This window comes from Limanda limanda, chromosome 19 (genome assembly GCF_963576545.1).
Source record: "Limanda limanda chromosome 19, fLimLim1.1, whole genome shotgun sequence".
Taxonomy (NCBI): domain Eukaryota; kingdom Metazoa; phylum Chordata; class Actinopteri; order Pleuronectiformes; family Pleuronectidae; genus Limanda; species Limanda limanda.
The window spans coordinates 1,686,737-1,709,333 of NC_083654.1; the positions used below are offsets into that span (position 1 = coordinate 1,686,737).

A 22,597-nucleotide genomic window follows, 5' to 3' on the forward strand; every position below is an offset into this window, starting at 1 on the left:
TATATCTTGTTGAGCTGGTCATTTCAAGAGTAGCTCACAAGCCTATAAAGTGTGGGAACCCCTGCACTAGAGCATCTTAGAGGTTTTTTATTTTGGATGAAATTGTTCCTATAGTGATCAAGTTATCTACTTACAGTGTTCATTTGGGGTATTTTCATACATGTTTGGACCGTTAAGTTATTTTAGAGTTTTTACTGTCCCTTTCAGTAAATAACTGCTCCTCTCTGTGTCTCAATTATTTCACGCTGCGCACTATTAGCATCCCTACACTGGCTTCCGGTTAAATCTAGTATAGAATTTAAAATGATCCTCCTCACCTTCAAGGCCCTTAATAATATGGCACCATTATACCTCAAAGAGCTGAAGGTATCATATCACCCCACTAGAGCAATGCGCTCCCAGAATTCAGGCTTACTTGTCGTCCCTAAAGTCTCTAAAAGTAGAGTAGGAGCCAGAGCTTTCAGCTATCAAGCTTCTATCCTGTGGAATCATCTCCCACTTTCAGTTCGGGAGGCAGACACTCAAATGCACCCGGTAGATATCAACCAGCTTCTATTTATCCACACAATTGATTGCTCTTTAATGACGCTGTGCGGTAATAAAATAGTTCGGGAAGTGGAGTGTTTTACTTAGGTCATGGGGGGCGACTACTGCGGGGATCCCGTGATGCAGGGGTAGCCAACATGGTGCCCGTGGGCACCTGGTCGCCCGCGGGGACCCTGCGAGTCGCCCGCATGGCATGCTCTAAATCAAAAAATAAATACATTGAAAAAAAGAAAATAATAATTTGAAAAAAAAAAAAATTAATTTGAAAAAAAAAAAAAAAAACGCTACCTAACTCTATGCCAGTGGTTCTAAAACTTTTACTGTCATGCTCCACTTTGGAGCTAGAATATTTTTCTGCTTCACGTGAACGAGCTCTGATCCCCGCGGCCTGAGCCCCAGGGCCTGTGTGTGCGCTATCTGTTCGCGAAAAACATGCCCGACATGCACAACACTGTACAGGGAGCCACTGGAGAGGGGCTGAAGGGCCGCCCGCGGGCTACGGCGAAAGAGCGATTTGTTTCCTGCTCCGCTGTTAACAGGTGGTCGCGCGCACCACCTGTTTTGACGGGGGCACGGCAAAACAGGTCGTGCGCGCGACCGGACGTGCGCATCTCTTTAACAGCAGAGTAGTAAACAAATCCAGAGTTTGAGAGTCACTGCTCTATGCTGAGACAAGCGGGACCTAAAGAAAACATGGCAGAAAAGCGGAAGAAAGCATACTATTTTCATAATGATTGGGAGGAAGAGTTCCTTTTTATGACGGTGAAAGACAAATGTGTTTGTCTCATTTGCGGGGCAACTGTTGCGACGGCAAGCGGCACAATGTGGAGAGACACTTCAGTACGTGTCACAAAAGCTTCCATGCTAACTACCCACCAGGCAGCGCACTACGGACAGAAAAAGCCCGTGACTTAAAGGCAGCTTTGGGAAAACAACAGTCTTTTTTAACGAGGCCGGTGAAACAATCACAAAAAGCAACTGAAGCTTCGTTTAGAGCTGCACATTGCTTGATAAAGAACAAGAAAGCCTTTTCAGACGGGGAGATCTTGAAAGAAGCAATGATGATAGTTGCCAACACTGTGTTCAAAGACGAGAAGAATTGTCCCGATGCCATCTCCGCTCTCTCCGATGTTCAACTGGGGGCAAGTACGATGGTCAGAAGAGTGTCGGCTATGTCCGAAAACTTGACGGAGCAACTGGACGGGGATCTGGTGGTTTAGCATCCAGTGCGACGAGTCCGTGGACCACACCAGTACAGCTCAGCTGATGATGTTTTTCCGAATGGTGTTTGATGATTTTTCCACAAAAGAAGAAGTCCTGACACTTCTGCCCCTGAAGACAACAACAAGGGGAATTGACATCTACAACGCGGTGAAGACGTGCTTCGTGGAGAAAAAGGTACTATTGGAAAAGCTGGTGTCGGTGACAACAGACGGGGCTCCCGCCATGACGGGCCGACATGCAGGCTTCATTGTGCAATGTAAATGTGACCCAGACTTCCCAGCATTTCTACATTACCACTGCATCATTCACCAGCAGGCGCTATCTGCAAAAGTAACCGGCTTTGATCATGTGATGACTCCTGTCGTGAAGATCATAAATGGCATCCGCTCCAAAGCCAAACAACACCGGACATTCAAGGTGCTATTGGAGGAGCTGTCAGCTGAATATGGGAACCTGTTACTACACACAGAAATCCGATGGCTCAGCAGGGGGCGAATTTTGCAGCGTTTTTTGTCACGCAAAATCAAACAGTTCATGTAATTGAAAGGGGAAGACGCCTCGCTGCTGGAGGACACTGAGTGGATACTTGACCTTGCATTTTTATCGGACATCACTGGGAAATTGAACCATTTGAACTGTGAGCTGCAAAGGTAAGACTGTTGCGGACATGATAAGTGCTGTAAACGCATTTAGAGCTAAGATGAACCTTTTCTCTGGTCATTTACAGAGAAAAAAAGTGCAGCACTTTCCCTCCGTACAGTCAGTTTTGAATGACAATGCTTCTGCATCTGTAGCTTTTAACAAGGCTGCAGAAAAGTACTTTCAAGTCATAAACAGACTAGGGCAAGAGTTGATAACAGGTTTTGTGACTTTGATCAACTTGAGCCATGTGTGTCATTCATTTCAAATCCTCTCATGCAAGTGGACATGACATGCATTGCTGACCAACTGAGTGCTATGTTCAACTTGGATGCTGGACAGGTGGAGATTGAAATCTTAACATTGCAAAATGACCTCCACCTCAAAACCCATCAGTCTGCTCTAAACTTTTGGTGCCTTGTAGACACAGAAAAGTACAAAGGTGTATGCAGAGCAGCTATGAAAGTTGCCTGCCTTTTTGGTTCAACCTATCTCTGTGAATCAGCCTTTTCTAACATGAACTTCATCAAGAACAAACACAGAACACGCCTTACTGATGCACATCTGCAAGACTCACTCAGAGTTGCAGTGTCAAATTATACACCAGATTACAGTTCATTGGTGAACAAGATGCAATGCCAGGCTTCCCACTAACAGACATCTACAGACAAAGAAAGAGATAATGTGTTTTCATTGAAATGACAACATTAAACATTATTGCACAAAAATGTGAAAAATAATTTGTTAAAAAAGTCTAACAGATGTTATGATTTGTTAAAAATGCTACAGATTTAGTGATAAGTACTACTGTAATAGGATTCATTTAAAAATGTGAAAAAGTTTATTTTTTTTATCTTACATAACAGATCATTTGTATAAACATGGGACAAAGTTCATGATTTGTTCAAAAATGTTACAATGGTAGTGGTTAGTTAGTACAAACGAGACATGATTTGAAGATATGACAGTAAATGATTTCCTAAAAAGGTTTAGAAGTGATAATTTGTAAAAAAAATATATATATATTACAGATGTGATTTTGAACAAATGCTACAAATGTGCTTTCTTCATACAAAACTGTCAAGAAAGATATGTACAAAAATATTAGAGATGTGATGCCCATGACTTTCAAATGTTGAAACAGATTAACAGAAATAAATGTTGCATGTTTTAACAAATCTGTTGCCTACCATACTTGTTGTGGAAATCATTGTTAATAATTATTGTGAGGAATAATTAACATTGACGTGATCAGAAAGTCTCTTCACATATATTATCATTGTTATTGAAAGATGATCTGTACAACTTTGTTATTCAGGAAGTTTGTATCAAACAAGTAGCCCTTCGTACTACTCAATACCTTCGAAGTAGCTCTCAGTCTCAAAAACTTTGGTGACCCCTGCCGTGATGACATTGCCCTGTTTCCTCAGTCCTTGATCTTCTGGGTCTCGTCATTGCTCGGACCGCTGGGGAGAAGGAAGCAGCCTGAGTCCCCGGCACACACAACCACACACGCACGCACACACACACACGTTTTCTTTTTTACTTTCGTTCACTTAGCTTTTATCAGGTGTTGAACTCTTTCAGCCTCTGTGTCACGTCTGACTCAGTAGTCCTCGTCTGGTACCCTAACCCTAACCCTATATTTATATATATATATATATATATGTATGTATGTAAGTGTAAGTGTGTATGTATATGTCTGTTTCGTTAAGAATTTTGCCAGTCTTAAAATTTTTTTTTATCTCTCTCTTACAATTCTGACACAGATTTGACAACACCCTGTTAATTTTTTCAGTTACCCTTCTCTGTCTTTTCAGAGGAATACCTTCTATTAAAAGGGATCTGATTAAATCCTTTCTCTATATATTTTGACCTCTCTGCTGTCTATTGTGACATCTTAAAGAACACATTTAATTATGGACCGAGCAGCAACTGCTGGGATTGCTCTGATTATTATTGGGGCCCGAGCAGCTACCACTTTTACAAAAATTCGGATGTGCTAGAGATATACATGTGAAATGTTTTTTGCACCTTGGCGTGCCCAATTGACTCGATAGCGTCACCTAAAGTGCAGCCTCTGCAGGAATTCTTACCAAATGTACAAACAAGCCAGAGGAGAGGTGTCAGGACCCATATTCCAAACCCAACAGGCGGTCAGTCGTTTTGGATTAAGTGGTCACTTTTGGTGATTCATGATCATGTTAGCTAGAGAATTAATCAGATCAACTTAAAATTTGGTCAGTCCAATCTAAAAGACTTGATCATGGAAAGTTGTGCTCTTCCTGAGTTTTTGTCTGAGGGCATGTCTGTGGTATGGCTTTGAATTTCAACATGTATGATAACCAGTAGGGTTAGGTTTTACATGTACAGCCTTACAAAAAAGCCTCTTGGACCCATATCATAAACTTAACAGGAATCACCATGTTTTATAGTTTGACATGCTACGCTTAGCTTTTTCATTTGAGTTTGTGGTGGAAATTGTATGTTTTGAGACTTCAGAAATAAAGAGATCTGAGAATAATAGTCTTTTAAGTCTAATTTATTCCTTGCAAGGAAGGTCAGACAATCATACAGCATGCAAAGAGCAACCTGCAGAGGGAATGACAAAGAAACATTCCCAGGCATGTGCTTTTATGCAGATTTGGTGAAGGGGTGGAATGTGTATATATAAATATAACAACTACTACTAATAAAAATCTACAATATAATATAATATATCTATCTATATCTATATGGGATACATGTATTGGATTTAATAAAAACAAAAATCGAAAATATGGTAAATATTACAATATACAGGGTTCATACACATTTTGACCAATGGATTTCCATGACTATTCCATGACTTTTCAATAACTTTAAACCAAATTTCGGTGTATACGTGAAAAAGTGACAAAATGTAGTATTCAAACTTACAATAAGAATTCCAAGGCATACAATATACCTTAAATGACACAAACCCAAGTATGCCTGCCTATATGTTGAGCGTATTTCTTTAAAAGCATATGAATTATTTAAAACTCAGCGTAAATGAACTAGGGATGGGCATTCGATTAAATTGTCTTAATCGATCGCCGGGAGAATTAACGATCGATTTTTCGATTAATCATTAATATTTTTATATTAAAATTCACTATTTATAGGCTTTATAAAAATGCAGTGAAAATAGAAAAAACACAGCGTGTTTCCTCATTGAGGTCTTTACTACAAGATAAACAACTCTTGTGGCAGTTAAACGGGATCCGTTCAATGGTTACACTTGTAAATATGCGCTGCTGTACTCTTAAGCCCCGATGAGAGAGCAGCAGCTAGCCGCTGAGAGCTAGCTCGATCTGACGGTTCTCGACCTCTCAGTCCGGTCGTTGTCACTAAATCTATGGTTGTAACGCCCTCACTCCAGGAACCCTTCACCCAGACCCGGGTCTGTCCGGGTTCCCATCCCCGTGGACTGAGGGTCAGTATGCGGACCATAGTGTGGACATGAAGCTGAGCAGCGAACGCTAGCTCCGGGCTGCTTCCTTCAGCTGCTAACATCTTCACTGTGCTGCGTTAAGGGCAACTCGGATATTCCAACCTCCTGCCACATAGCGAACATGCAATAGTTTTCATCAATGAAAAAAATGTAATTTACGAAATTATTAATGATCAATAAATCGATCGTCTATTAATTATGCCCATCCCTAAAATTAACGACATTAAAATATGAATATAACAAATTTCCATGACTTTTCCAAAATTTTTGGGAGATTATTTTTTTCCATGACTTTTCCAGGCCTGGAAAAACACATTTTAAAATTCCATAACTTTTCCAGGTTTTCCATTACCGTACGAACCCTGAATATATATATATATATATATAGCCACAGCTGTTTCGTGCAGAATGTTTAATCAAAGAGTTTCCACAAACACCCTTAAACAAGCATCATTAAAACCACAACAGTGTTTACACCAGTCTATTTTCCTGAAGGTCTTTCACAAAGAAATACTTGCCAGAAAAGTGCTCACTTCTAGAAAAGTGTTTAATGCTTGGAAACATGCAATTGTCCATTTCACTAGAACAGAGAAAGAGAAAAACTTTTTCTTCAGTCCTTAACCTCTCTGCTGTTCTGCTGTCTCTCTTTGCTCAGCTCTATGAACTGCTGCTTAGTCTTCGACGCAGCAAAGAGGCAGGCTTGCTCTCTGTGTCTTCCGTGTCACTTTCACATTGTCTCTGAAAAAATTGATCATTACAGTAATCATTACAGTACTCACTCATATATGTGTGTGAATGGGTTAATGGCAAAAAACTGCACTGTAAAGAGCTTTGAGGGTCATCAAGACTAGAAAAGCAGGATATAAATACAGACCATTTACAGTGGGATTTTGATCTGATGCGTGCTTACAAAGTGGATGAGGGCAATGTGTGTATTGCCACTAGTCCTCCTGCTTATGTAGAAGTTTAATATATGTTGTACTAGTTGGGTTCTGTGCCATATTCTGTGTTGGTTCTGTTGCCATTGACAAAATAGTTTTCAATTATTTGTAAGGAAGTGTTTTCAAAGTTGTACTATCTTTAACTTTGGAGAGGAAATAACAGAAATAAAGCCTCAAATGTAGCAGTGCCCAGCAGATGTGGCTGGGTCACTGTGCAAGTATTTAACTTGCATTTGCCCCCCAAAAAAGATGTGTGCAAAAATAATTTAGGTGCAAAGTGTGCGAGCACAGAACCATAAGATTATAAGAAAAGCTAGAGTGCTTCTTATTTGAAACAACTGTCACAGAAAAAGTCGGCCGACAAAGAATAAAAAGTTTGGATGCCCTATGATTGAACTATTCAACTCGTGGCTATGGCTTCAAAAAAATTATATTTGGCTTGCGTGTGTGTATCAGAAAACGAAGGTAAAGCAGCCTCTTTTTGATCTGATCCTGCTCCAACACACATTTTCTTCTCTCCTCCTCACAAACTCTAATGCAAAATTTGACTGAAGCAAAGAAAAGTAAAAGGCCAATTGAGAACTTAAAACCCCCCTGTTCAACAAACACAGTGTGCAAGGAACATGATTTACACCAACACAGTGTGCTGTTTAAGGTTTGGAAGCTGTCTGTCTGTAATCTTAGTGATCATGTTAGTGTGACATCCTCTAGAAAAGAAAGTATTAAGTTGTCATGTCAGATCCTCCAAATCATGTTTAATAAAGTTAAATTGTTTCTCAAGGTTTTCTGCACTCAGACACCCTACGATGCCATACTGTACATTATTGTGGGTTGAGACCCCTGTCATAGCTACTTCTATCAAAGCCAATGAGTCTCAAAGGCTCAACGGATTTGATTTTACAATGTTCATCTTGTTTTCAACAAGACAGTGTTACCATATTTACATGAAGTTGCTGCACATCATGAACTCCTTACACCTGATTATCCATAATACTTTATACACTGTTGTTGTGTTGTAGCTAAGCCTAGATTTGATCTTTTTTACAGGTTTTATAAGCCTATGAAGGTGAAATGTATGTAAGTATAAGGTCTCATCGAATTATGCTGCCAGAATTTTGACAAAAGGACTAGAATCCAACTAGGTGTGCAACGATTAGTCGACGTCGTCGACAAAAATCGATGACCAAAATAGTTGCAGACGAATTTACTCGTCGATGAATCGTTGGTGACGTCATAGCGTGTGTTTCTCGTGCCGCGCAGCGGAACTAAACGTTGTTTTACCGGAGGTGCTGATAGAAGTACCTGAGGAGTGAGCCATCTCGCTCACTTCCTATCTCTGAACGTTGCGCATGTGCAATAGCGACAAAACATGGACCAATGTCGGCGTCTGCTGCCGCGCGCAGTCGCGCACCAGCAAGTAAAAAGTTCGGGAGAACTACACTCTTAACATGGCCCGAGAAAAACAACCTGCAGTATCTGTACAGCGGACCTGCTCTCCAGGGAAGCAGGACACGCGCATTTGAGAATGAGGCACGTGTGACTTCGTAACGGAGACGGTGCAGACTCGCCTCTGTCAGATGTTATATATAAACGTATATACCTGCGCGCAGGATTCTAGCATCCATTACAAAAATATGGTTTAAACTTTTTTTTAACGAGTTTAAAAGCGAAATGTTATCATATTGCCTGACAAACGTCTTGTTTTAATCAAAATGATTTAGTCCGAAGAAGACTGTAGTTTCGTTTGTTGATGTTTTTATTAATGTTATTTTTCCCTGTCCTTTTTTTTTAACACGAAAAATGGATACTTGATTTTTAATTTATTTTTAGTATCAGCACTTGGCCTGTTCTTGGTTCACAGTAAAAAGGGAAACTTAAATTTAAATAAAAAATTTTTATTAGCACTTTGCCTGTCCTTGGTTTTAAATGGACAAAAACTTGATTTGTCTTTGCTTTTGTGTCAACAGTACCCTTATATGAAACAAAGTTTATTAAAAGACATTTTTTATAATGAAGTATCTATCTTTATTGTCTTTATTTTCATTCATCACGTGCCTTGAACAACCTCAAGCTAAATTTAAAAGCTGCTTGCTAAATAATAGCAATTGAGAATTTGTGTCATTCATTATCCGATTAGTCGATTAATCGTTTCAATAATCGGTGAATAATCGACTATCAGAATAGTCATTAGTTGCAGCCCTAAATCCAACATATCGTTAGATTATCGCACACACACACAAGCACATAAATATGTATTGAATAAAAAGTAAAAATAGTAAATAGTTAATTTTGTTTATTTTCCCACTGTGCTCCTAAATTTCTTTGAACATTCCAGATATTTGTTTTATTCAGGACCATGCAGAGAGAAGCGCAGATAGGCAGAGGTCATAATAAACCTATAGTCAGAACCTACATTACTATATACCTTAGGTACACAGTTATGTTACGAAGGTCATAGCTGTGAAAATATGAGTGTTTAATAGTTTGAATGCACTAAAATGGTTAACCTGATGAAGATCTATTTCAGATTACAATTTCTTGCCATGTTTTAAGAAATATAAAAAAACAAATCACATGTTGATTTTAGTTTTTATCTTAGTTGAGTCAAGTGATCTTACCTGTAGTGGATCTGGATCCGAGCTGCCCTTACACAGCAGCTTAAGCTGGATGAGCCGGTTACACATTAGCACCATGTTATAGGACATCTACAGTGGAGATGGGGGGTGAGGAGAGAATGTCAATACAGCTTGTCGACTAGTCGTACAACCAACCAGAATGCTTTAATGTTCAAGGAAAGTACTTGGATGGAGCTGAAAAAGACCAACTTTGTGATATCTAACGTTCTTTTTAACTTTTTTTCTAAATAGGACATGAAGCTGGTAGGTATGCAGCCCCAATAATAATCAGAGCTAGGAACTAAAAACAAGTTAAATATTTTGTAATGTAAAATTCATATGTACAGTACATGTGCAATGTGTGTTCTCAAGCTGTCTTTCTGAAAATGTAAAAGTGACCTACAATAATTAGGCCATGGCAGGTAAAGACAGGCTGCTGGGCTGAGTCAGCAGGCAGCTGAAGTTGTGCACAAAATGCTGTTCGCCTGTTAACTCAGTTAGGTGAACCTCAACCCAGCACGCAGATCCCCAAACTGGAGAATCAGTTTTTTCCCTTGTCATGGACGTGCCATTGTGAACACGCAATAGTTTTGATCAACAACATTACTTATATTGATGAGGCCCAGCCAGCAATGCTATATATTTCTGTTCGCCTGTTTCTTAAAAAATGTATTATTAAATAAAGTATTGCCTGTCAAATTGCACCAAATTCAACCCTGCACTTCCTTTGGCAAGGAACTACAAAAAAAAAATAAGCCGCAATGGTCGCGATCTTGAATTTCTTTATCCGTTCATAAAGCATTCAGGAGCTTCCACCTACTCTTTTTAAGAGGGTTCTGAATACAATATGGTTGAAGAGGTGTTTGAAGGGCTAGATGGCCACGCGCATAACAAAGGGGTAGGGTTTAGGGGTGAATTGGGATAGGGCCTCAGTATTCCTGCTTGTGCAGCTTGGATTCCCCAAGACTGACTTGGTGGGGGATAACAGGGGCCCCTCAGGCCTGATCCATGGGAGGTAGTGGTCAACAGCCACGCTAGTTGCTAGGGATGAGCGAGTACAGCATTATCTGTATCTGTATCTGTATCTGTTAACCATATGAATTATCCGTATCCGTACTCGGAATGGGCGGGGCCTAACCCGGAAGTTGGTGTGGTTTAACCCGGAAGTGGGCTGGTTCAACATAACTTTCTTTTTTAACTTTGAATTTTTTTTATGATTTTTTTATTTTTATTTTTTTTTAATTTATTTCCACACCAGGTGTGTGTGTGTGTGTGTGAGTGAGATGCGAGGGACGTTCACTGTCTCCCGGAGAAACGAACACTCCGTGTTCCCAGCACAGAAAGACGCGAACCACATTCGTCCACAAGTCATACAGACTGGTCCTGTTATTTTCACTTTACACTAACACCTAAAGTCCAGTGCAGTGTAATTGTTTGCCGTGATAATTAAATGCCAGTGTGATAATAAATGACAATTTCAAACCATACAAACTGTCATGTTGTACTGTATTTAATAGAGGTTTGCTTTACTGTAAAGTAAGTGTAAATGTAAAGTGAAAACAATAAAACCAGTCACCATGACCCGTGAACAAATACAATTCACGTCCTTCCATACCAAAAACACAGAGCGTTAATTTCTCCGGGAGACAGCGAACGTCCCTCGCTACATCTGCAGCGCTCCTCTACTGAGCCAATGCAGGTCTCGTGAAAAATTTTCCAAAGACTCGTACCCGAAGACCCAGTCGGGAAATGAACGATTCATTTCTGCTTCCTTGACTGAGCCTATGGAGCAGTCCCAATGCGCAGTGAACCTGAGTGACTGAGAGACAGAGAGCTGTTCTGTGAGTGAGTGAGCAGAGCCGTGTGTGACGGGAGGAGCGCTGTGACGCTGTGTGAGGATTTTCATTCAGTCCGAGCACAGATAATGACTCCGATTACTCGTATAATAATCGTACTCGGCAAAAGTGCTTTATCCGTACCGGATACTCGTTTCAGCCGAGTATCCGGCTCATCTCTACTAGTTGCCTACATAGACCCGACCAACGATGAGCTTCTGATGGATTGGCAAACTGTCTCTGTACCAGTTCGTCTAAATCAGGGAGAAGTGGCATATCATCATCAAAGTGGTAGGGCCCCATTCTTGCTCTGCAAGCATTTAATCTCTAATGTGGGAGCAGCCCGAGTAATTTGTGAAGCTGGTGACAGAGGGGAGGTGGCTGCACCTACTCCTCCTCAACCTGATTTGACTCAATGCACACCTGACCTCGGGGGAGGTCGCTGGCATCTGAGTCAGATACCAGAACGTCAACATTCCCCCAATCAGATACATCTGACATGGAGCATACCTTTCGGTCCCAATGGGGGAGATCGGGAGCTGGGTAGTGGATGGGGCTATATGGGCAGCCACAAGGGAGGGTATTGCCAACCCCTTCTTGACAGCGATACCCCTATCAGGAATAGATTGAGACACCACTTGGTCATTACACACCAATATTTCCAGCTGATTTATTTTCTAATGAGGCTACCCAATGAAAGTGGTTGGCTGTTTGTGAGAAACCGCTAGAGCCCTAGCTTCCCTTACTCTAGCCCAGGGGTGTCAAAAATACGGCCAGCGGGCTGGATACGGTCCAGCTCGGCCCGCCGGATGCAAGGCATGCTCTAGAAATTAAAAAAAAAAAAAAAAAAAAATGCCATTAATTCTCAAACTGGTGGGGCGCAGAGGCATAACGATGAAGCCTGTCTTGCTCTTGGATTCACAGTGAATGAATGAGGACATGAGGAGAGACCAGTGTGTATTTAAGGTCTGAAAACTCTGGCAGCTGACAGTATGAGACCCAACAAATTAAGAAGACACTTAGAAACATTTCACCCCAGTCACATGCATGTGTCCTTTTTGGCTGAGCTTTATCAGCGTTATGTGTGATCAGACAGTCTCTTCACATATTATTATTATTTAAAGGTGATCTGTGCAGCTTTGTTATTCAGGAAGTTTGTATCCTCAGTACCTTTGAAGTAACTCTCAGTTTCAAAAAGGTTGGTGACCCCTGCCATAGACCATCGGTTCCCAAACTGGGGTACGGGGTACGCAAAGTGGTTCAGGGGGTACGCAGTGGTGTGCACGGAGCCCCGGGGGGCTGGAATCCCACCTCAGCTGGCACATGCCGGCCAATTCCTTTCACTTTTACTTTCAATGCGCGCATCAGACTCCTAGGTCCGCGTTCCAAGACGGGTCGGACCCCCCGTTATGTTGGTTTCATGTTTGTATCCGTCGCTGCCACACCCCCCAACCTGAGCGACGTAGCTCTTATATTATGATTTTACTGGTCTGGCCCACTTGAGATTAAATTGGGCAGTATATGGCCCCATAACTAAAATGAGTTTGACACCCATGCTCTAGCTGGTAGGATAAAACATATCATGCAGGAAGCTAGGTCCTGCCCGTAGACCCGTTTTTTTACCAACGAGGCTAGCGGACAACACTGTCAAAACACACACACACTTTAAATTCAGAGCTTGACTCAGATTGACATCTGACTGCTTGCTACCATGGAAATCAAGGAATCGAGACGGATGATGTGCTTAAAGAGTAAGCCACGTCTGCTGGCCCCATACATATGGAATATATAGGGAGGAGAGATAGTCTTGACATAATAGAGAACATTGTTATAGAAGGGGGAGTGAAATTGTTGAAGTCGTGGATATCATTTTTTGAATAGTTTCTTTCAGCTGTATGTACTGGTTTTGACAGTGAAGGGGCAAGTTATATGTTTGCTTGAGATGGTCAAAGGTCACAAGCTGTCACTCAAAAGGTGCCCCAGAGTAATTTTTCCTTTCTGTTTCCAAGCAGGGAGGTTAATTGGTTCTTTGTTGATTGTGGACGTAAGGTAATGCTAGATAGAGGTAAGAGTGGTGGAAAAAGTAATAAAAAATGTACCAGTTCCAGTTTTCCATCCAGAAAGTGAGGGTGGTACTTATGGTGTTAAAGGAGACATATTATGCCCATTTACCAGTTGATATGGTTCCTTGAGGTCCATGTCTGTAACATATTTTGGTCAAAATACCACAAGAACCATTTAAAACAGCACCCTTTTTACCCTGTCTAAAACAGCCCCCCCCCCCCCCCCCCCCCCCCTTCACGAGATACAAGCGCCCAGATTTTTAGCTATCCATTACCTCTGTAGAAATATGGCTACTGGAGACAAAGATACAATCTTGCAACCATATCGTTTTGAACCAGAGTCAGGTGGGCCGAAGCCTGGCTGCGAGAGCCCCAGCGCAGCCCCGCAGTGGAATGCATTGGGAGCTGGCGCAGTTAGCTCGCGACCCGTCAGACATCTAAGTGGCCGATAAACATGCCGATCGTCGAGGCGGAGACCGCGGAGACTCTATCCCCGGGGAGACGCACTCTCCATGGTAGATCCCGAGCTAATGCTAGCTCGCAAGCTAAAGCCGGAGCCCCTCGGAGCTAGCGTTAGCTTGCGATCTCCAGGGTGATGGAGCTCACCCCTGAGCTCGCCATCATCACAATCATCTCACCGGCTCCGGGGAGCCTCGGAGCTAGCGTTAGCTACGAGGGTAAAAAGGTTGCTGTTTTAAATGATCCTTGTGGTATTTTGACCAAAATATGTTACAGACATTTCATTAAGACCCCAAGGAACCATATCAACTGTGGTAAAATAGGCATAATATGTGTCCTTTAAAGTTTAAGACTCAGTTCTTCAATTTTGTTTCTAAAATCAATTATGTCAAAACAATCATAAAAACATTTATGAGCATTGACAAAATAAAAGTCTCAAATGACTTCCTACTCTCCTCCGATGATCCCTCCCTCAACATCCTTATCATCCCTGACCTAAGTGCTGCCTTTGACACCATCAACCACTCCATCCTCCTAATCTGCCTTGAGTCCTCCCTCCACAGCACTGGCACTGCCCTCTCCTGGTTCAAATCATACCGAATAATTTGTCATCCATTTACATGACCACACTCACCTTCCATTTCCTTTTAGCATTGAACTTTTTGAAGTTTTTCATATTGATTGAAGATCGATTCCTATTGGCCACCTGTTTACGTGTGATGGGCTGAAACAGACAACAGTATTTGGACTCATTATAAGCAACATGCAGTGTCGCTCAGCAGCATGATACATCAGACAAAGGGGCAGGTTTTGGGTCTGAAAATAGTACACTAATTGTATTAACCTTGATCCATGGATGAAGCAGACACTCCTCAGCTGTCATTCTATCACTGCAACACACATCAACATACAACTAATGACAACAGAACATAAGAGTAGTAATCAATGCTATCCAGAGGAAAATGCTGCGGCAGATTTTTGCCATGTGACCATTTTGGTTGCTCTCTATCTTTTAGTCCATTTAGTGCAGGTACACAAATTAACAAATTAATCGATCGATCGACATGGTTCAATAGATAAGATATACAACAGTAGGACAATCGTAAAAATTATTGTTCACAAGAGATAATTCTGGTGACCAATTTAGCATGTCATTATCAGTGGCATGTAACAGCCCCAGAAGCACCAGGGGTTACTCAAACAAGTTCTTGATTAAAATGAGTTAATTCATGTTCTGTTAAATAACCGTGGACACTGTAAAATATTACTTACTTTGGATTTTTTATCAAGAGTTTCTGGATAAAGTCTTTGGCTATGGAGCTGGTTGTGCTGAAATATTGTGAAAAGAACTCATACTTCATGGCAATGATATTCTTCAGAGTATCTTCATCAGTCTCACTTTGGAATGGTGACAAACCGCTTAATCTGAGGATAGAGTTCACAGAGAATGTATCATGTCCACATTTAAATCAATCCATACATACAAAGCAGTTTTTGCAGTAGTGTGACATCAGAGTAAGCAAGGTAAGCAGTGTTTGACTTGTTAAAGCATAAAAATGCATTTTAGACAATAGCAATGTGAAAGTATATCTCTCCCAAAAGTTTTAGTGGTTTGAGGCAGTGGTCCCCAACCTTTTTTGCGCTACGGATCGGTTGGATGTCAGACAATATTTTCACGGACCGGCCTTTAAGGTGTGGCTACGGAGCCTCCCTACGGAGGCCCTCTGGTACGGCCTCTGGTGACATCGGTAGATTTTTTGTTAATTTAACGAAATTAACAAATTGTTAATACGCGGCCTCAAATTAATTATTGCATGGTAAGTTACCAGTAAGACAGAGACGGACGGATACCAAAGGTCCATCATGCACACGCTGCGCTTCTGTGCGCTTTGGAGAGTTTTTTTTGTTATTTAAAATAAAAAATTCATTAATTAAAAAAAATTCCACCGATGTCACTACAGATATGATGTAGGAAATGGCAACAGAGTTTTTAGTGATGCTGTGGCAATCTCAGGGTATTCTGCCGTGACTTTAATCAAGACCACCGGCAGAGTTGTTTTCTCAAACATACTTTTAAGGCCGCCATCATTTGCGATCTCCAGCAGCTGATCTTCTTCTTGCACAGACATGCTGGATTCACCTGGTTTGTTGACAAATGGTTCCGACAAATACCGTGTGGGTTTGTGTTTAGCGAAAAAGTCACAAGACCGAGACAAGCATCCTGACATGCGTAAAGCATGAGTCATAACGGAGAGGATCCGGTCATTTTTCAAAATAAAACAGAGTTTTATCACATAATAAGTAAGTTGTTTATTCTTTCTGTGCGGCCCAGTACCAAATGACCCACGGCCCGGGGGTTGGGGACCACTGGTTTAAGGGATAGGTCAGTGTGTAATCTAAACTACAATATCAATGTTATTGTCTGTTGTCTTAAAGGGGACATATTTTGAAAATGTTACTTTTGTAGTGCTTCTACACGTTAATTTGGGTATCTGGCATGTCTACCGTCCCAAAAACTCGAATGGGATTACGAGCGAAAAACACGTCATTTTCTAAACCATGCCCATGTAGGGAGTCACCATCATCTCACCGGTGACCCCCCACCGGTGAGATGATGGTGATGATGCCGAGCTAATGCTAGCTCCGGGGAGACAACGCGATCCAACGTGGAGAGCGCGTCTCCCGGGGATAGAGTCTCCGCCTCGACAATGGGCATGTTTATCGGCCACTTAGATGTCTGACGGGTCGCGAGCTAGCGTTAGCTCGCGAGCTAACTGCGCCAGCTCCAGCTCCCACTGCGGGGCAGGGTAAAAAGGGTGCTGTTTTAAATGCTCCTTGTGGTATTTTGACCAAAATATATTACAGACATTTCATTAAGACCCCAAGAAACCATATCAACTGTGGTAGAATGGGCATAATATGTCTCCTTTAAGCACATGAAAATAGGAATTGGGTAAATTTGAATAGCAGACTAGCAGGCTCAGTATTCAGATAGATTACTTGTTGGTCAGTCACATTTTTTTTGGTATTTTGTAATCTGGATAAATTTAGTCCCAGATGAACATAGAGGCTAAATTTATAACTAGTCTGGTACCCGTTACATCAACAAATAGGTTTAGCCTGTAGGATTAGTGGTCTGGTGGTTTAAATGAACAGGTTTGGAATGGTCTGGGATAGAGTCAAGTTCCCAGCCTGAATTATTGTTTCAGTCCACCACTGGCTCAGTCTGTGTTGCTGTTGTTGTTGTTGTTGTGAACCTGTTTGAGCACAGAATGTCCTACTGCGTTGTTTAAATGTGAAAAAGTAACTTTGGGGGAAGACTGGACCCAATTGGGCACATATTCACTGACAGTCCTATGTGTTAAACGGCTCTTACTTATCACCTTCGCTCCTTCGTAGTATCTTCTGTTACTAAGCAAAACTGCTTGGACAATCTGCTTTCGTACCATTTTGCTGCAGTCCCTGGGCTGAAATATTTAAATTTAATTACACGATACACCTTGTCAGATACAGGCTGTGTGCTCCGTGTGCTGTGTTTCTGTTTAGTACGGGGTGCTCCCGCTTAAGCTTGATTGTACTTTATATTGGGTGGCTGTCCTGGTCCATTGTTTGTCGTGTTGGTGATCACTTACCTTTTATAACATTCTTATTCCAACTTTTTTGTTCCAATTGTGGGTTTTTTACTTTATGTTCCAAAGGAAGGTTTCTATCAAAATAAACTTAACAAAAAAACACTGTAATCAGGCAATTAAAGAAGTCCATTGTCCACGCTGAGTTCACGGTTGGGTAGATTTATTTTCCTGTCCATGTGTTTCTTCTCATGCTCTGGTAAAAAAACATTTCCTTTGTTCTGGAGACAAAGGAGAGCTTCCAGAACTCAGTCTCCCAGGGTGTATCAACTTGACACTTAGGTGTTAACCTGACCCTGGACCCAATTTTCATCCACTATTGGTCACTTTGGGACCCATGAGGTCACCAGGCCTATATAAGCCCAGTTCCCTCTCTCTTCTCTTTCTTTCTACTCACTTCTCTTGGAGGAGAGGTGTAGCCCTCCAAGCTCTATCAACCTTCAAGCAGGCCTGCCTGGAGCAGACTGCTAAAGCCTTACAAAAGGCAGCGACGTGAGAGCCTGCCTCAGAACTTCACCATGAGCTGGTTCTAAAAGGTCTTGCCAGCCGAACCACAACAACAGGAGCCAAAACCAGCAAGACCACTTCACTGGGCTTCAAACAGCACATTGACATTGGACCTTTTTCATGGACGGGTTCACACAACTGGGCTTAATATTTACACTATTCATGTGCTATTCATAAGTTTGATTTGTTTTGCTGTGAGAGTTTGGTAATAAGTTATTTGAAAGCTAATGTTATGCGCTTCAAATTCTTTCTTTGCATGCAACTAATTACTTCCTAACCTGGCACCAACACCTCACACTCACACACTCCACGAGGTCTTTGGTTTCATCGTGGCCAGCCGCCATTTTGAAACTTACTCACTTACTGACACACACAAACTCCAATACACACCTGCACATCTGTGTATAGTAACTACACCTTTTATTAGTTTGTGTGTCTATACTTTTATTACTTTCATAATGTTTTTCAACAACAAAAATGTTGTCTACATCAATTGTGAATTTTGCCAACCGGTACACTGTCAAGAACTCTATAATATACTAACTACTTATGCAGTAATTTTGGTTATAGTAATGATTTTAATTATTAATTAGAGTTCCAAATTTGCAGTTAGTACTTTCATGAGACTTAATCAATAGATATTTTGATATTTTCCCTTCCTTTGAAGGGTGGTGCCTGATGTAACTTTAATCAATTAAAGGTATTATTTAATATTAATGTTTTTAATATTAACATTCAATATATCTTTCTGATAATCAACTTTATTGAATGCCCAAAGGCACACCATGTAATGGTGTCACACTTAAGGTATAATAATCAAACAATGTTCCTATATGATCTTTGTAACTCTGCTTCGAAACTTTAAAAAATCACTGTAGACTGCTAGTTTAATAATTACAGGTAATTTCAAAAGAAAGTAAATGAGACCTTCCTGTTAAAGCTGAGGGCCATGATAACAGAAAAGAGTTCAAACTAGTAAGAATACACTGCTGTGGTTGGATTTACCCTTTGTGATCCCTTTGCTAATTATATGTGTGCAACAGCACTACAAGTATTTACAAGTCATATAACACATATTTACAACTTACAGTATGTAGGTAATAACTCCGATGCTCCTGGAGGAGAAGGAAACAAGGCACAAATTCAGTCATGTGGTGTGATATTAAGCTTTTCAAAATTGTATGACAGATGTAAGACTTATATAGTATTTAACTGTCTGCCTATGTTGAATAATTGTTTTGATTCAAAAAGTGCCCTGATATCTAAAGAAGTGCATTGAGTGGAAAGGATGCTCCAACATGCCACTAAGTGAAACCCTCCGTTATACAGAGAAGCAACAGTGAAGCGATAGTTGCGAAATTTCAAATGTATGTGTGCGCTATCATGAATTTTAAAAGTTACTGTTTTAGATGTGTAAATGTGCAGTCCACTGCAGAATAGACTGTGTGAATAGACAGTCAGTAGGGAATCTCACCACATATCTGCTGCCATACCGAGAGGTTCATTGTTTATCACCTCAGGGGCTGAAAAAGAGAGACGATAGTATAATGAAAGAGTGGTGGTCTGTAAGGCTAATGTTAGCATGGTATATTATATTACCCTATTTTAAGTAATGTGGATATGCTCCATATCCAACATGAAAAAATGCAGTTGATTAAAATGGCAAATGGTTAGATTAATATAGTCTTAATGACTACTCAAAGTGCTTTACACTACAAGTCACTTTCGTCAATTAACACAGCTCTTCCTTATATGGCACAGCCGTCAGGGACAGTTTGGGGTTCAGTATCTCATCCAAGGACACTTTAACATGCAGACTGAAGAAGCCAGGGATCAAACCGACAACCTTCCAATAATGTTTTTGACTGTAATAACATTGGTTGGTTCTTAAGGCTCCATTATGCTTCAACGTGTCCGTGGCGCGCGGAGAGACGGACGGATCCCACGGACTCTTTTTGATTTTTGCTTTTCCGACGACTATACGTTTGAAAGCAATTCACCGCCAAACAGTAGGTGGCGCAACGGAAGACAAGCTTAGAGAAGCCTACCTGATCAATGTGCGTAGAAGAAGTCCACGTGCTTTAATATTCCTGCTTATCTTCCTGCTCCCGGCTGTCCTCACACACAGTGTGAGGACAGCTCTTTTTCTTTCTACTCACTTCTCCATGAGAAGAGGTGGTATCTCTTTTTTCTAGTGACCTTTTCTAGAGCAATAGTTACCTCTGCTAACCAAGCTCTTCCACCTTCAATCAGGCCTGCCTGGAGCAGAATGCTAAAACCTTGCGAGCCTGCCTAAGAACTTCAGCATGAGCAATTGGCCACAACAAGGTCTGACCAGGAGATGCACAACCGCAGAAACCAGCAAGACCACTTCACTAGACTTCAAACAGCACATCAAAAAGGACCTTTCCCCCTTTTCATGGACTAGTAAAATAACTGGGCTTAATAGTTAAACATAGCTAAGCAACGGAATGTTAAACTATATTTTGTGTGATGTCTATAAGTTTGATTTGTGTTGCTTTGATATTTTAGTAATAATTTTTTTGAAAGCTAATGTTAGTTATGTTATGCTCTTCGCCGACCTTTCATGAAACTAACTACTATCTCCAACCTGGCACCAACACCTTACACGCACATCTCCCCAAACTTATAACATACATGTGACCTCCACCACTCAAGGGGGTCTTTTGTCTTCATATTGGCCAACCGCCATTTTGGAACCACAAACACACGCACACATACATCTGTATGAAGTAAGTATACCTTTAGTAAGTTAGTGTGTTCATACTTTTATAACTTTCATATATAAATACAATAAACTTTAACACAAATGTTGTCTTCATTAATGTTTAATAAGTCTTAGTTTTGCCAACCTCTAAACTGTCAAGAACTACATACTTTGCCATCTACATGTGGTAATTTTGTTTATAGATATTCATTTAATTATTAGAGTCAGAGTTCCATTTGTTGCAAATCGAAATCCTACACTCTCAGATAGTGTGAAAAACGTCCACAACGGCTAAACATGTCAAATTTGACTTGATTAGACAAAATAGATGATTTATTTGCTACTCCCTGCTGAGGATCAAAATATAATTTATTGCTCTTTCATTGGTTATATTAAAAAAGCTATTTTGAGTGTAACATGTACAATATCTGCCTTACTTAACCCAGGTAACTTAGCACCGACAGAACAGTGTCAAATGAAAGACTTCATCCTCACCAATGTACTGTGGGGTGCCACTTGTGCTCCTGTACTCCTTGCTTTGTTGAAAACGGTGAGCCAAGCCAAAGTCTATTAGTTTGATGTTAGGGTCTGGTGATACTTTGTTTGACAGCATGATGTTTTCTGGCTAAATGGAGAGAAACATTTAATTATGGTGTAGGAATAATGTAATGTGAAAAAAAAAATAAATCCAAAGTTCCTAAACATCAACAGCAAAACGTGCCATGTAAAGCCAAAAAGCCATGTAGGTCAATTTACCTTGAGGTCAAAGTGGGCAATTTTCTTGCTGTGCATGAATCCCAATCCCTCCAAGATCTGCTTCATGAACTCAATTGCCTCACTCTCCAACAGGTTCTCCTTCTCAGCAATGAAGTCAAACAACTCCCCTCCACTAACCCTGAAATTTCAAACAAATCTCAGCTGTTCATTCGGAAAGTCCAATGGTATTATAACTGACAGTGAAGAACAAAACAAATCACATCTTTGGAAGCTGTCACCTTAATGCATTCAAGCAAAAGACATATTCCCCAACCAAAATTTACTAGGCCCAGTGACAATTCAATATTTATTATATTATTTCCCAACCCAACCCAAATGTAGGCATCTATAATCAGATGAATGAAAGATAACATGTTGACATGAATCCATTTGGAACCTATGGATATTATCAATTATGAATATAGACTTTAATTTAGAGGTAATAAGAGCACATCCTGTCCTTCATTCCTCCTCAGTTAGTTTACATACTATATATCATTTTGCACATAAAACCAAATCACCTTGTGCATTGAAGAACGTACTGGTGGCAGTGTAAGGACATAGACTCTGCACATGAATGAGCAGTGGAATTGATGAATGTGTGTTAAGATAAATGTGAGTGCACCACTTGGCTCAGGTGTATCCAGCTGCTGTTCCAGAGCATGCCTGTTTGAAATGCATGATTATGTTTATATATTATGAACAATGAGACTCTTAAATGTCTAGAGCTTCAGGTCTTAATAAAAAACACATCAACTCACAGCTCCAGAATGAGCACCACTTCTGCCCGGCTCTCAAAAACATCTTTGAGGATCACAATGTTTGGATGGTGAAGAGCCTGGAGGATCTCCACCTCATGCTCCACACTGCTTCTGTCCACGCCCAGACGGCTGCCGGCCATCTTTCTTATCTTCAGGAACTTGCCTGCCCAACAAGTCCCAGTGGCCTGCTCACAAACTTGTCGAACCTGACCAAAGTGCCCACTGGAGGGAAAAGGACATAATTCACAGTGAACACTACATATTATACATGTATACAAAAAAATATTTTTGACAATTTGCAAAAATGTCTTCTTTCCTTTACTTGAGATAAACCTGCAGAAGCTCTGACTGTTTCTACCCCATCTACAAAATGGAAATCTTTTCCAAATGTAGTAAGCTTTGATGCTATGTGGCTTAAC

General features: G+C 40.8%; 1 protein-coding gene across 5 annotated transcripts in view; it reads right to left on the minus strand.

The window, feature by feature from the left end:
• Window positions 1-4,935: 4,935 nt before the first annotated feature.
• si:dkey-240h12.4 (death-associated protein kinase 2) overlaps window positions 4,936-22,597 on the minus strand; it is a 40,506-nt gene continuing 22,844 nt past the window's right edge. For all 5 annotated transcript variants that reach the window (XM_061092644.1, XM_061092642.1, XM_061092643.1 and 2 more), the window contains 10 exons: window positions 22,179-22,400; window positions 21,418-21,556; window positions 21,157-21,286; window positions 19,408-19,456; window positions 19,022-19,048; window positions 15,070-15,222; window positions 14,642-14,687; window positions 14,432-14,521; window positions 9,444-9,530; window positions 4,936-6,622 (listed from right to left, as the gene is read on the minus strand). In XM_061092644.1, coding sequence (XP_060948627.1) covers window positions 6,542-6,622; window positions 9,444-9,530; window positions 14,432-14,521; window positions 14,642-14,687; window positions 15,070-15,222; window positions 19,022-19,048; window positions 19,408-19,456; window positions 21,157-21,286; window positions 21,418-21,556; window positions 22,179-22,400 — 1,024 coding nt within the window. In that variant the 3' untranslated portion in view covers window positions 4,936-6,541. The remainder of the gene's footprint in view (window positions 6,623-9,443; window positions 9,531-14,431; window positions 14,522-14,641; window positions 14,688-15,069; window positions 15,223-19,021; window positions 19,049-19,407; window positions 19,457-21,156; window positions 21,287-21,417; window positions 21,557-22,178; window positions 22,401-22,597) is intronic.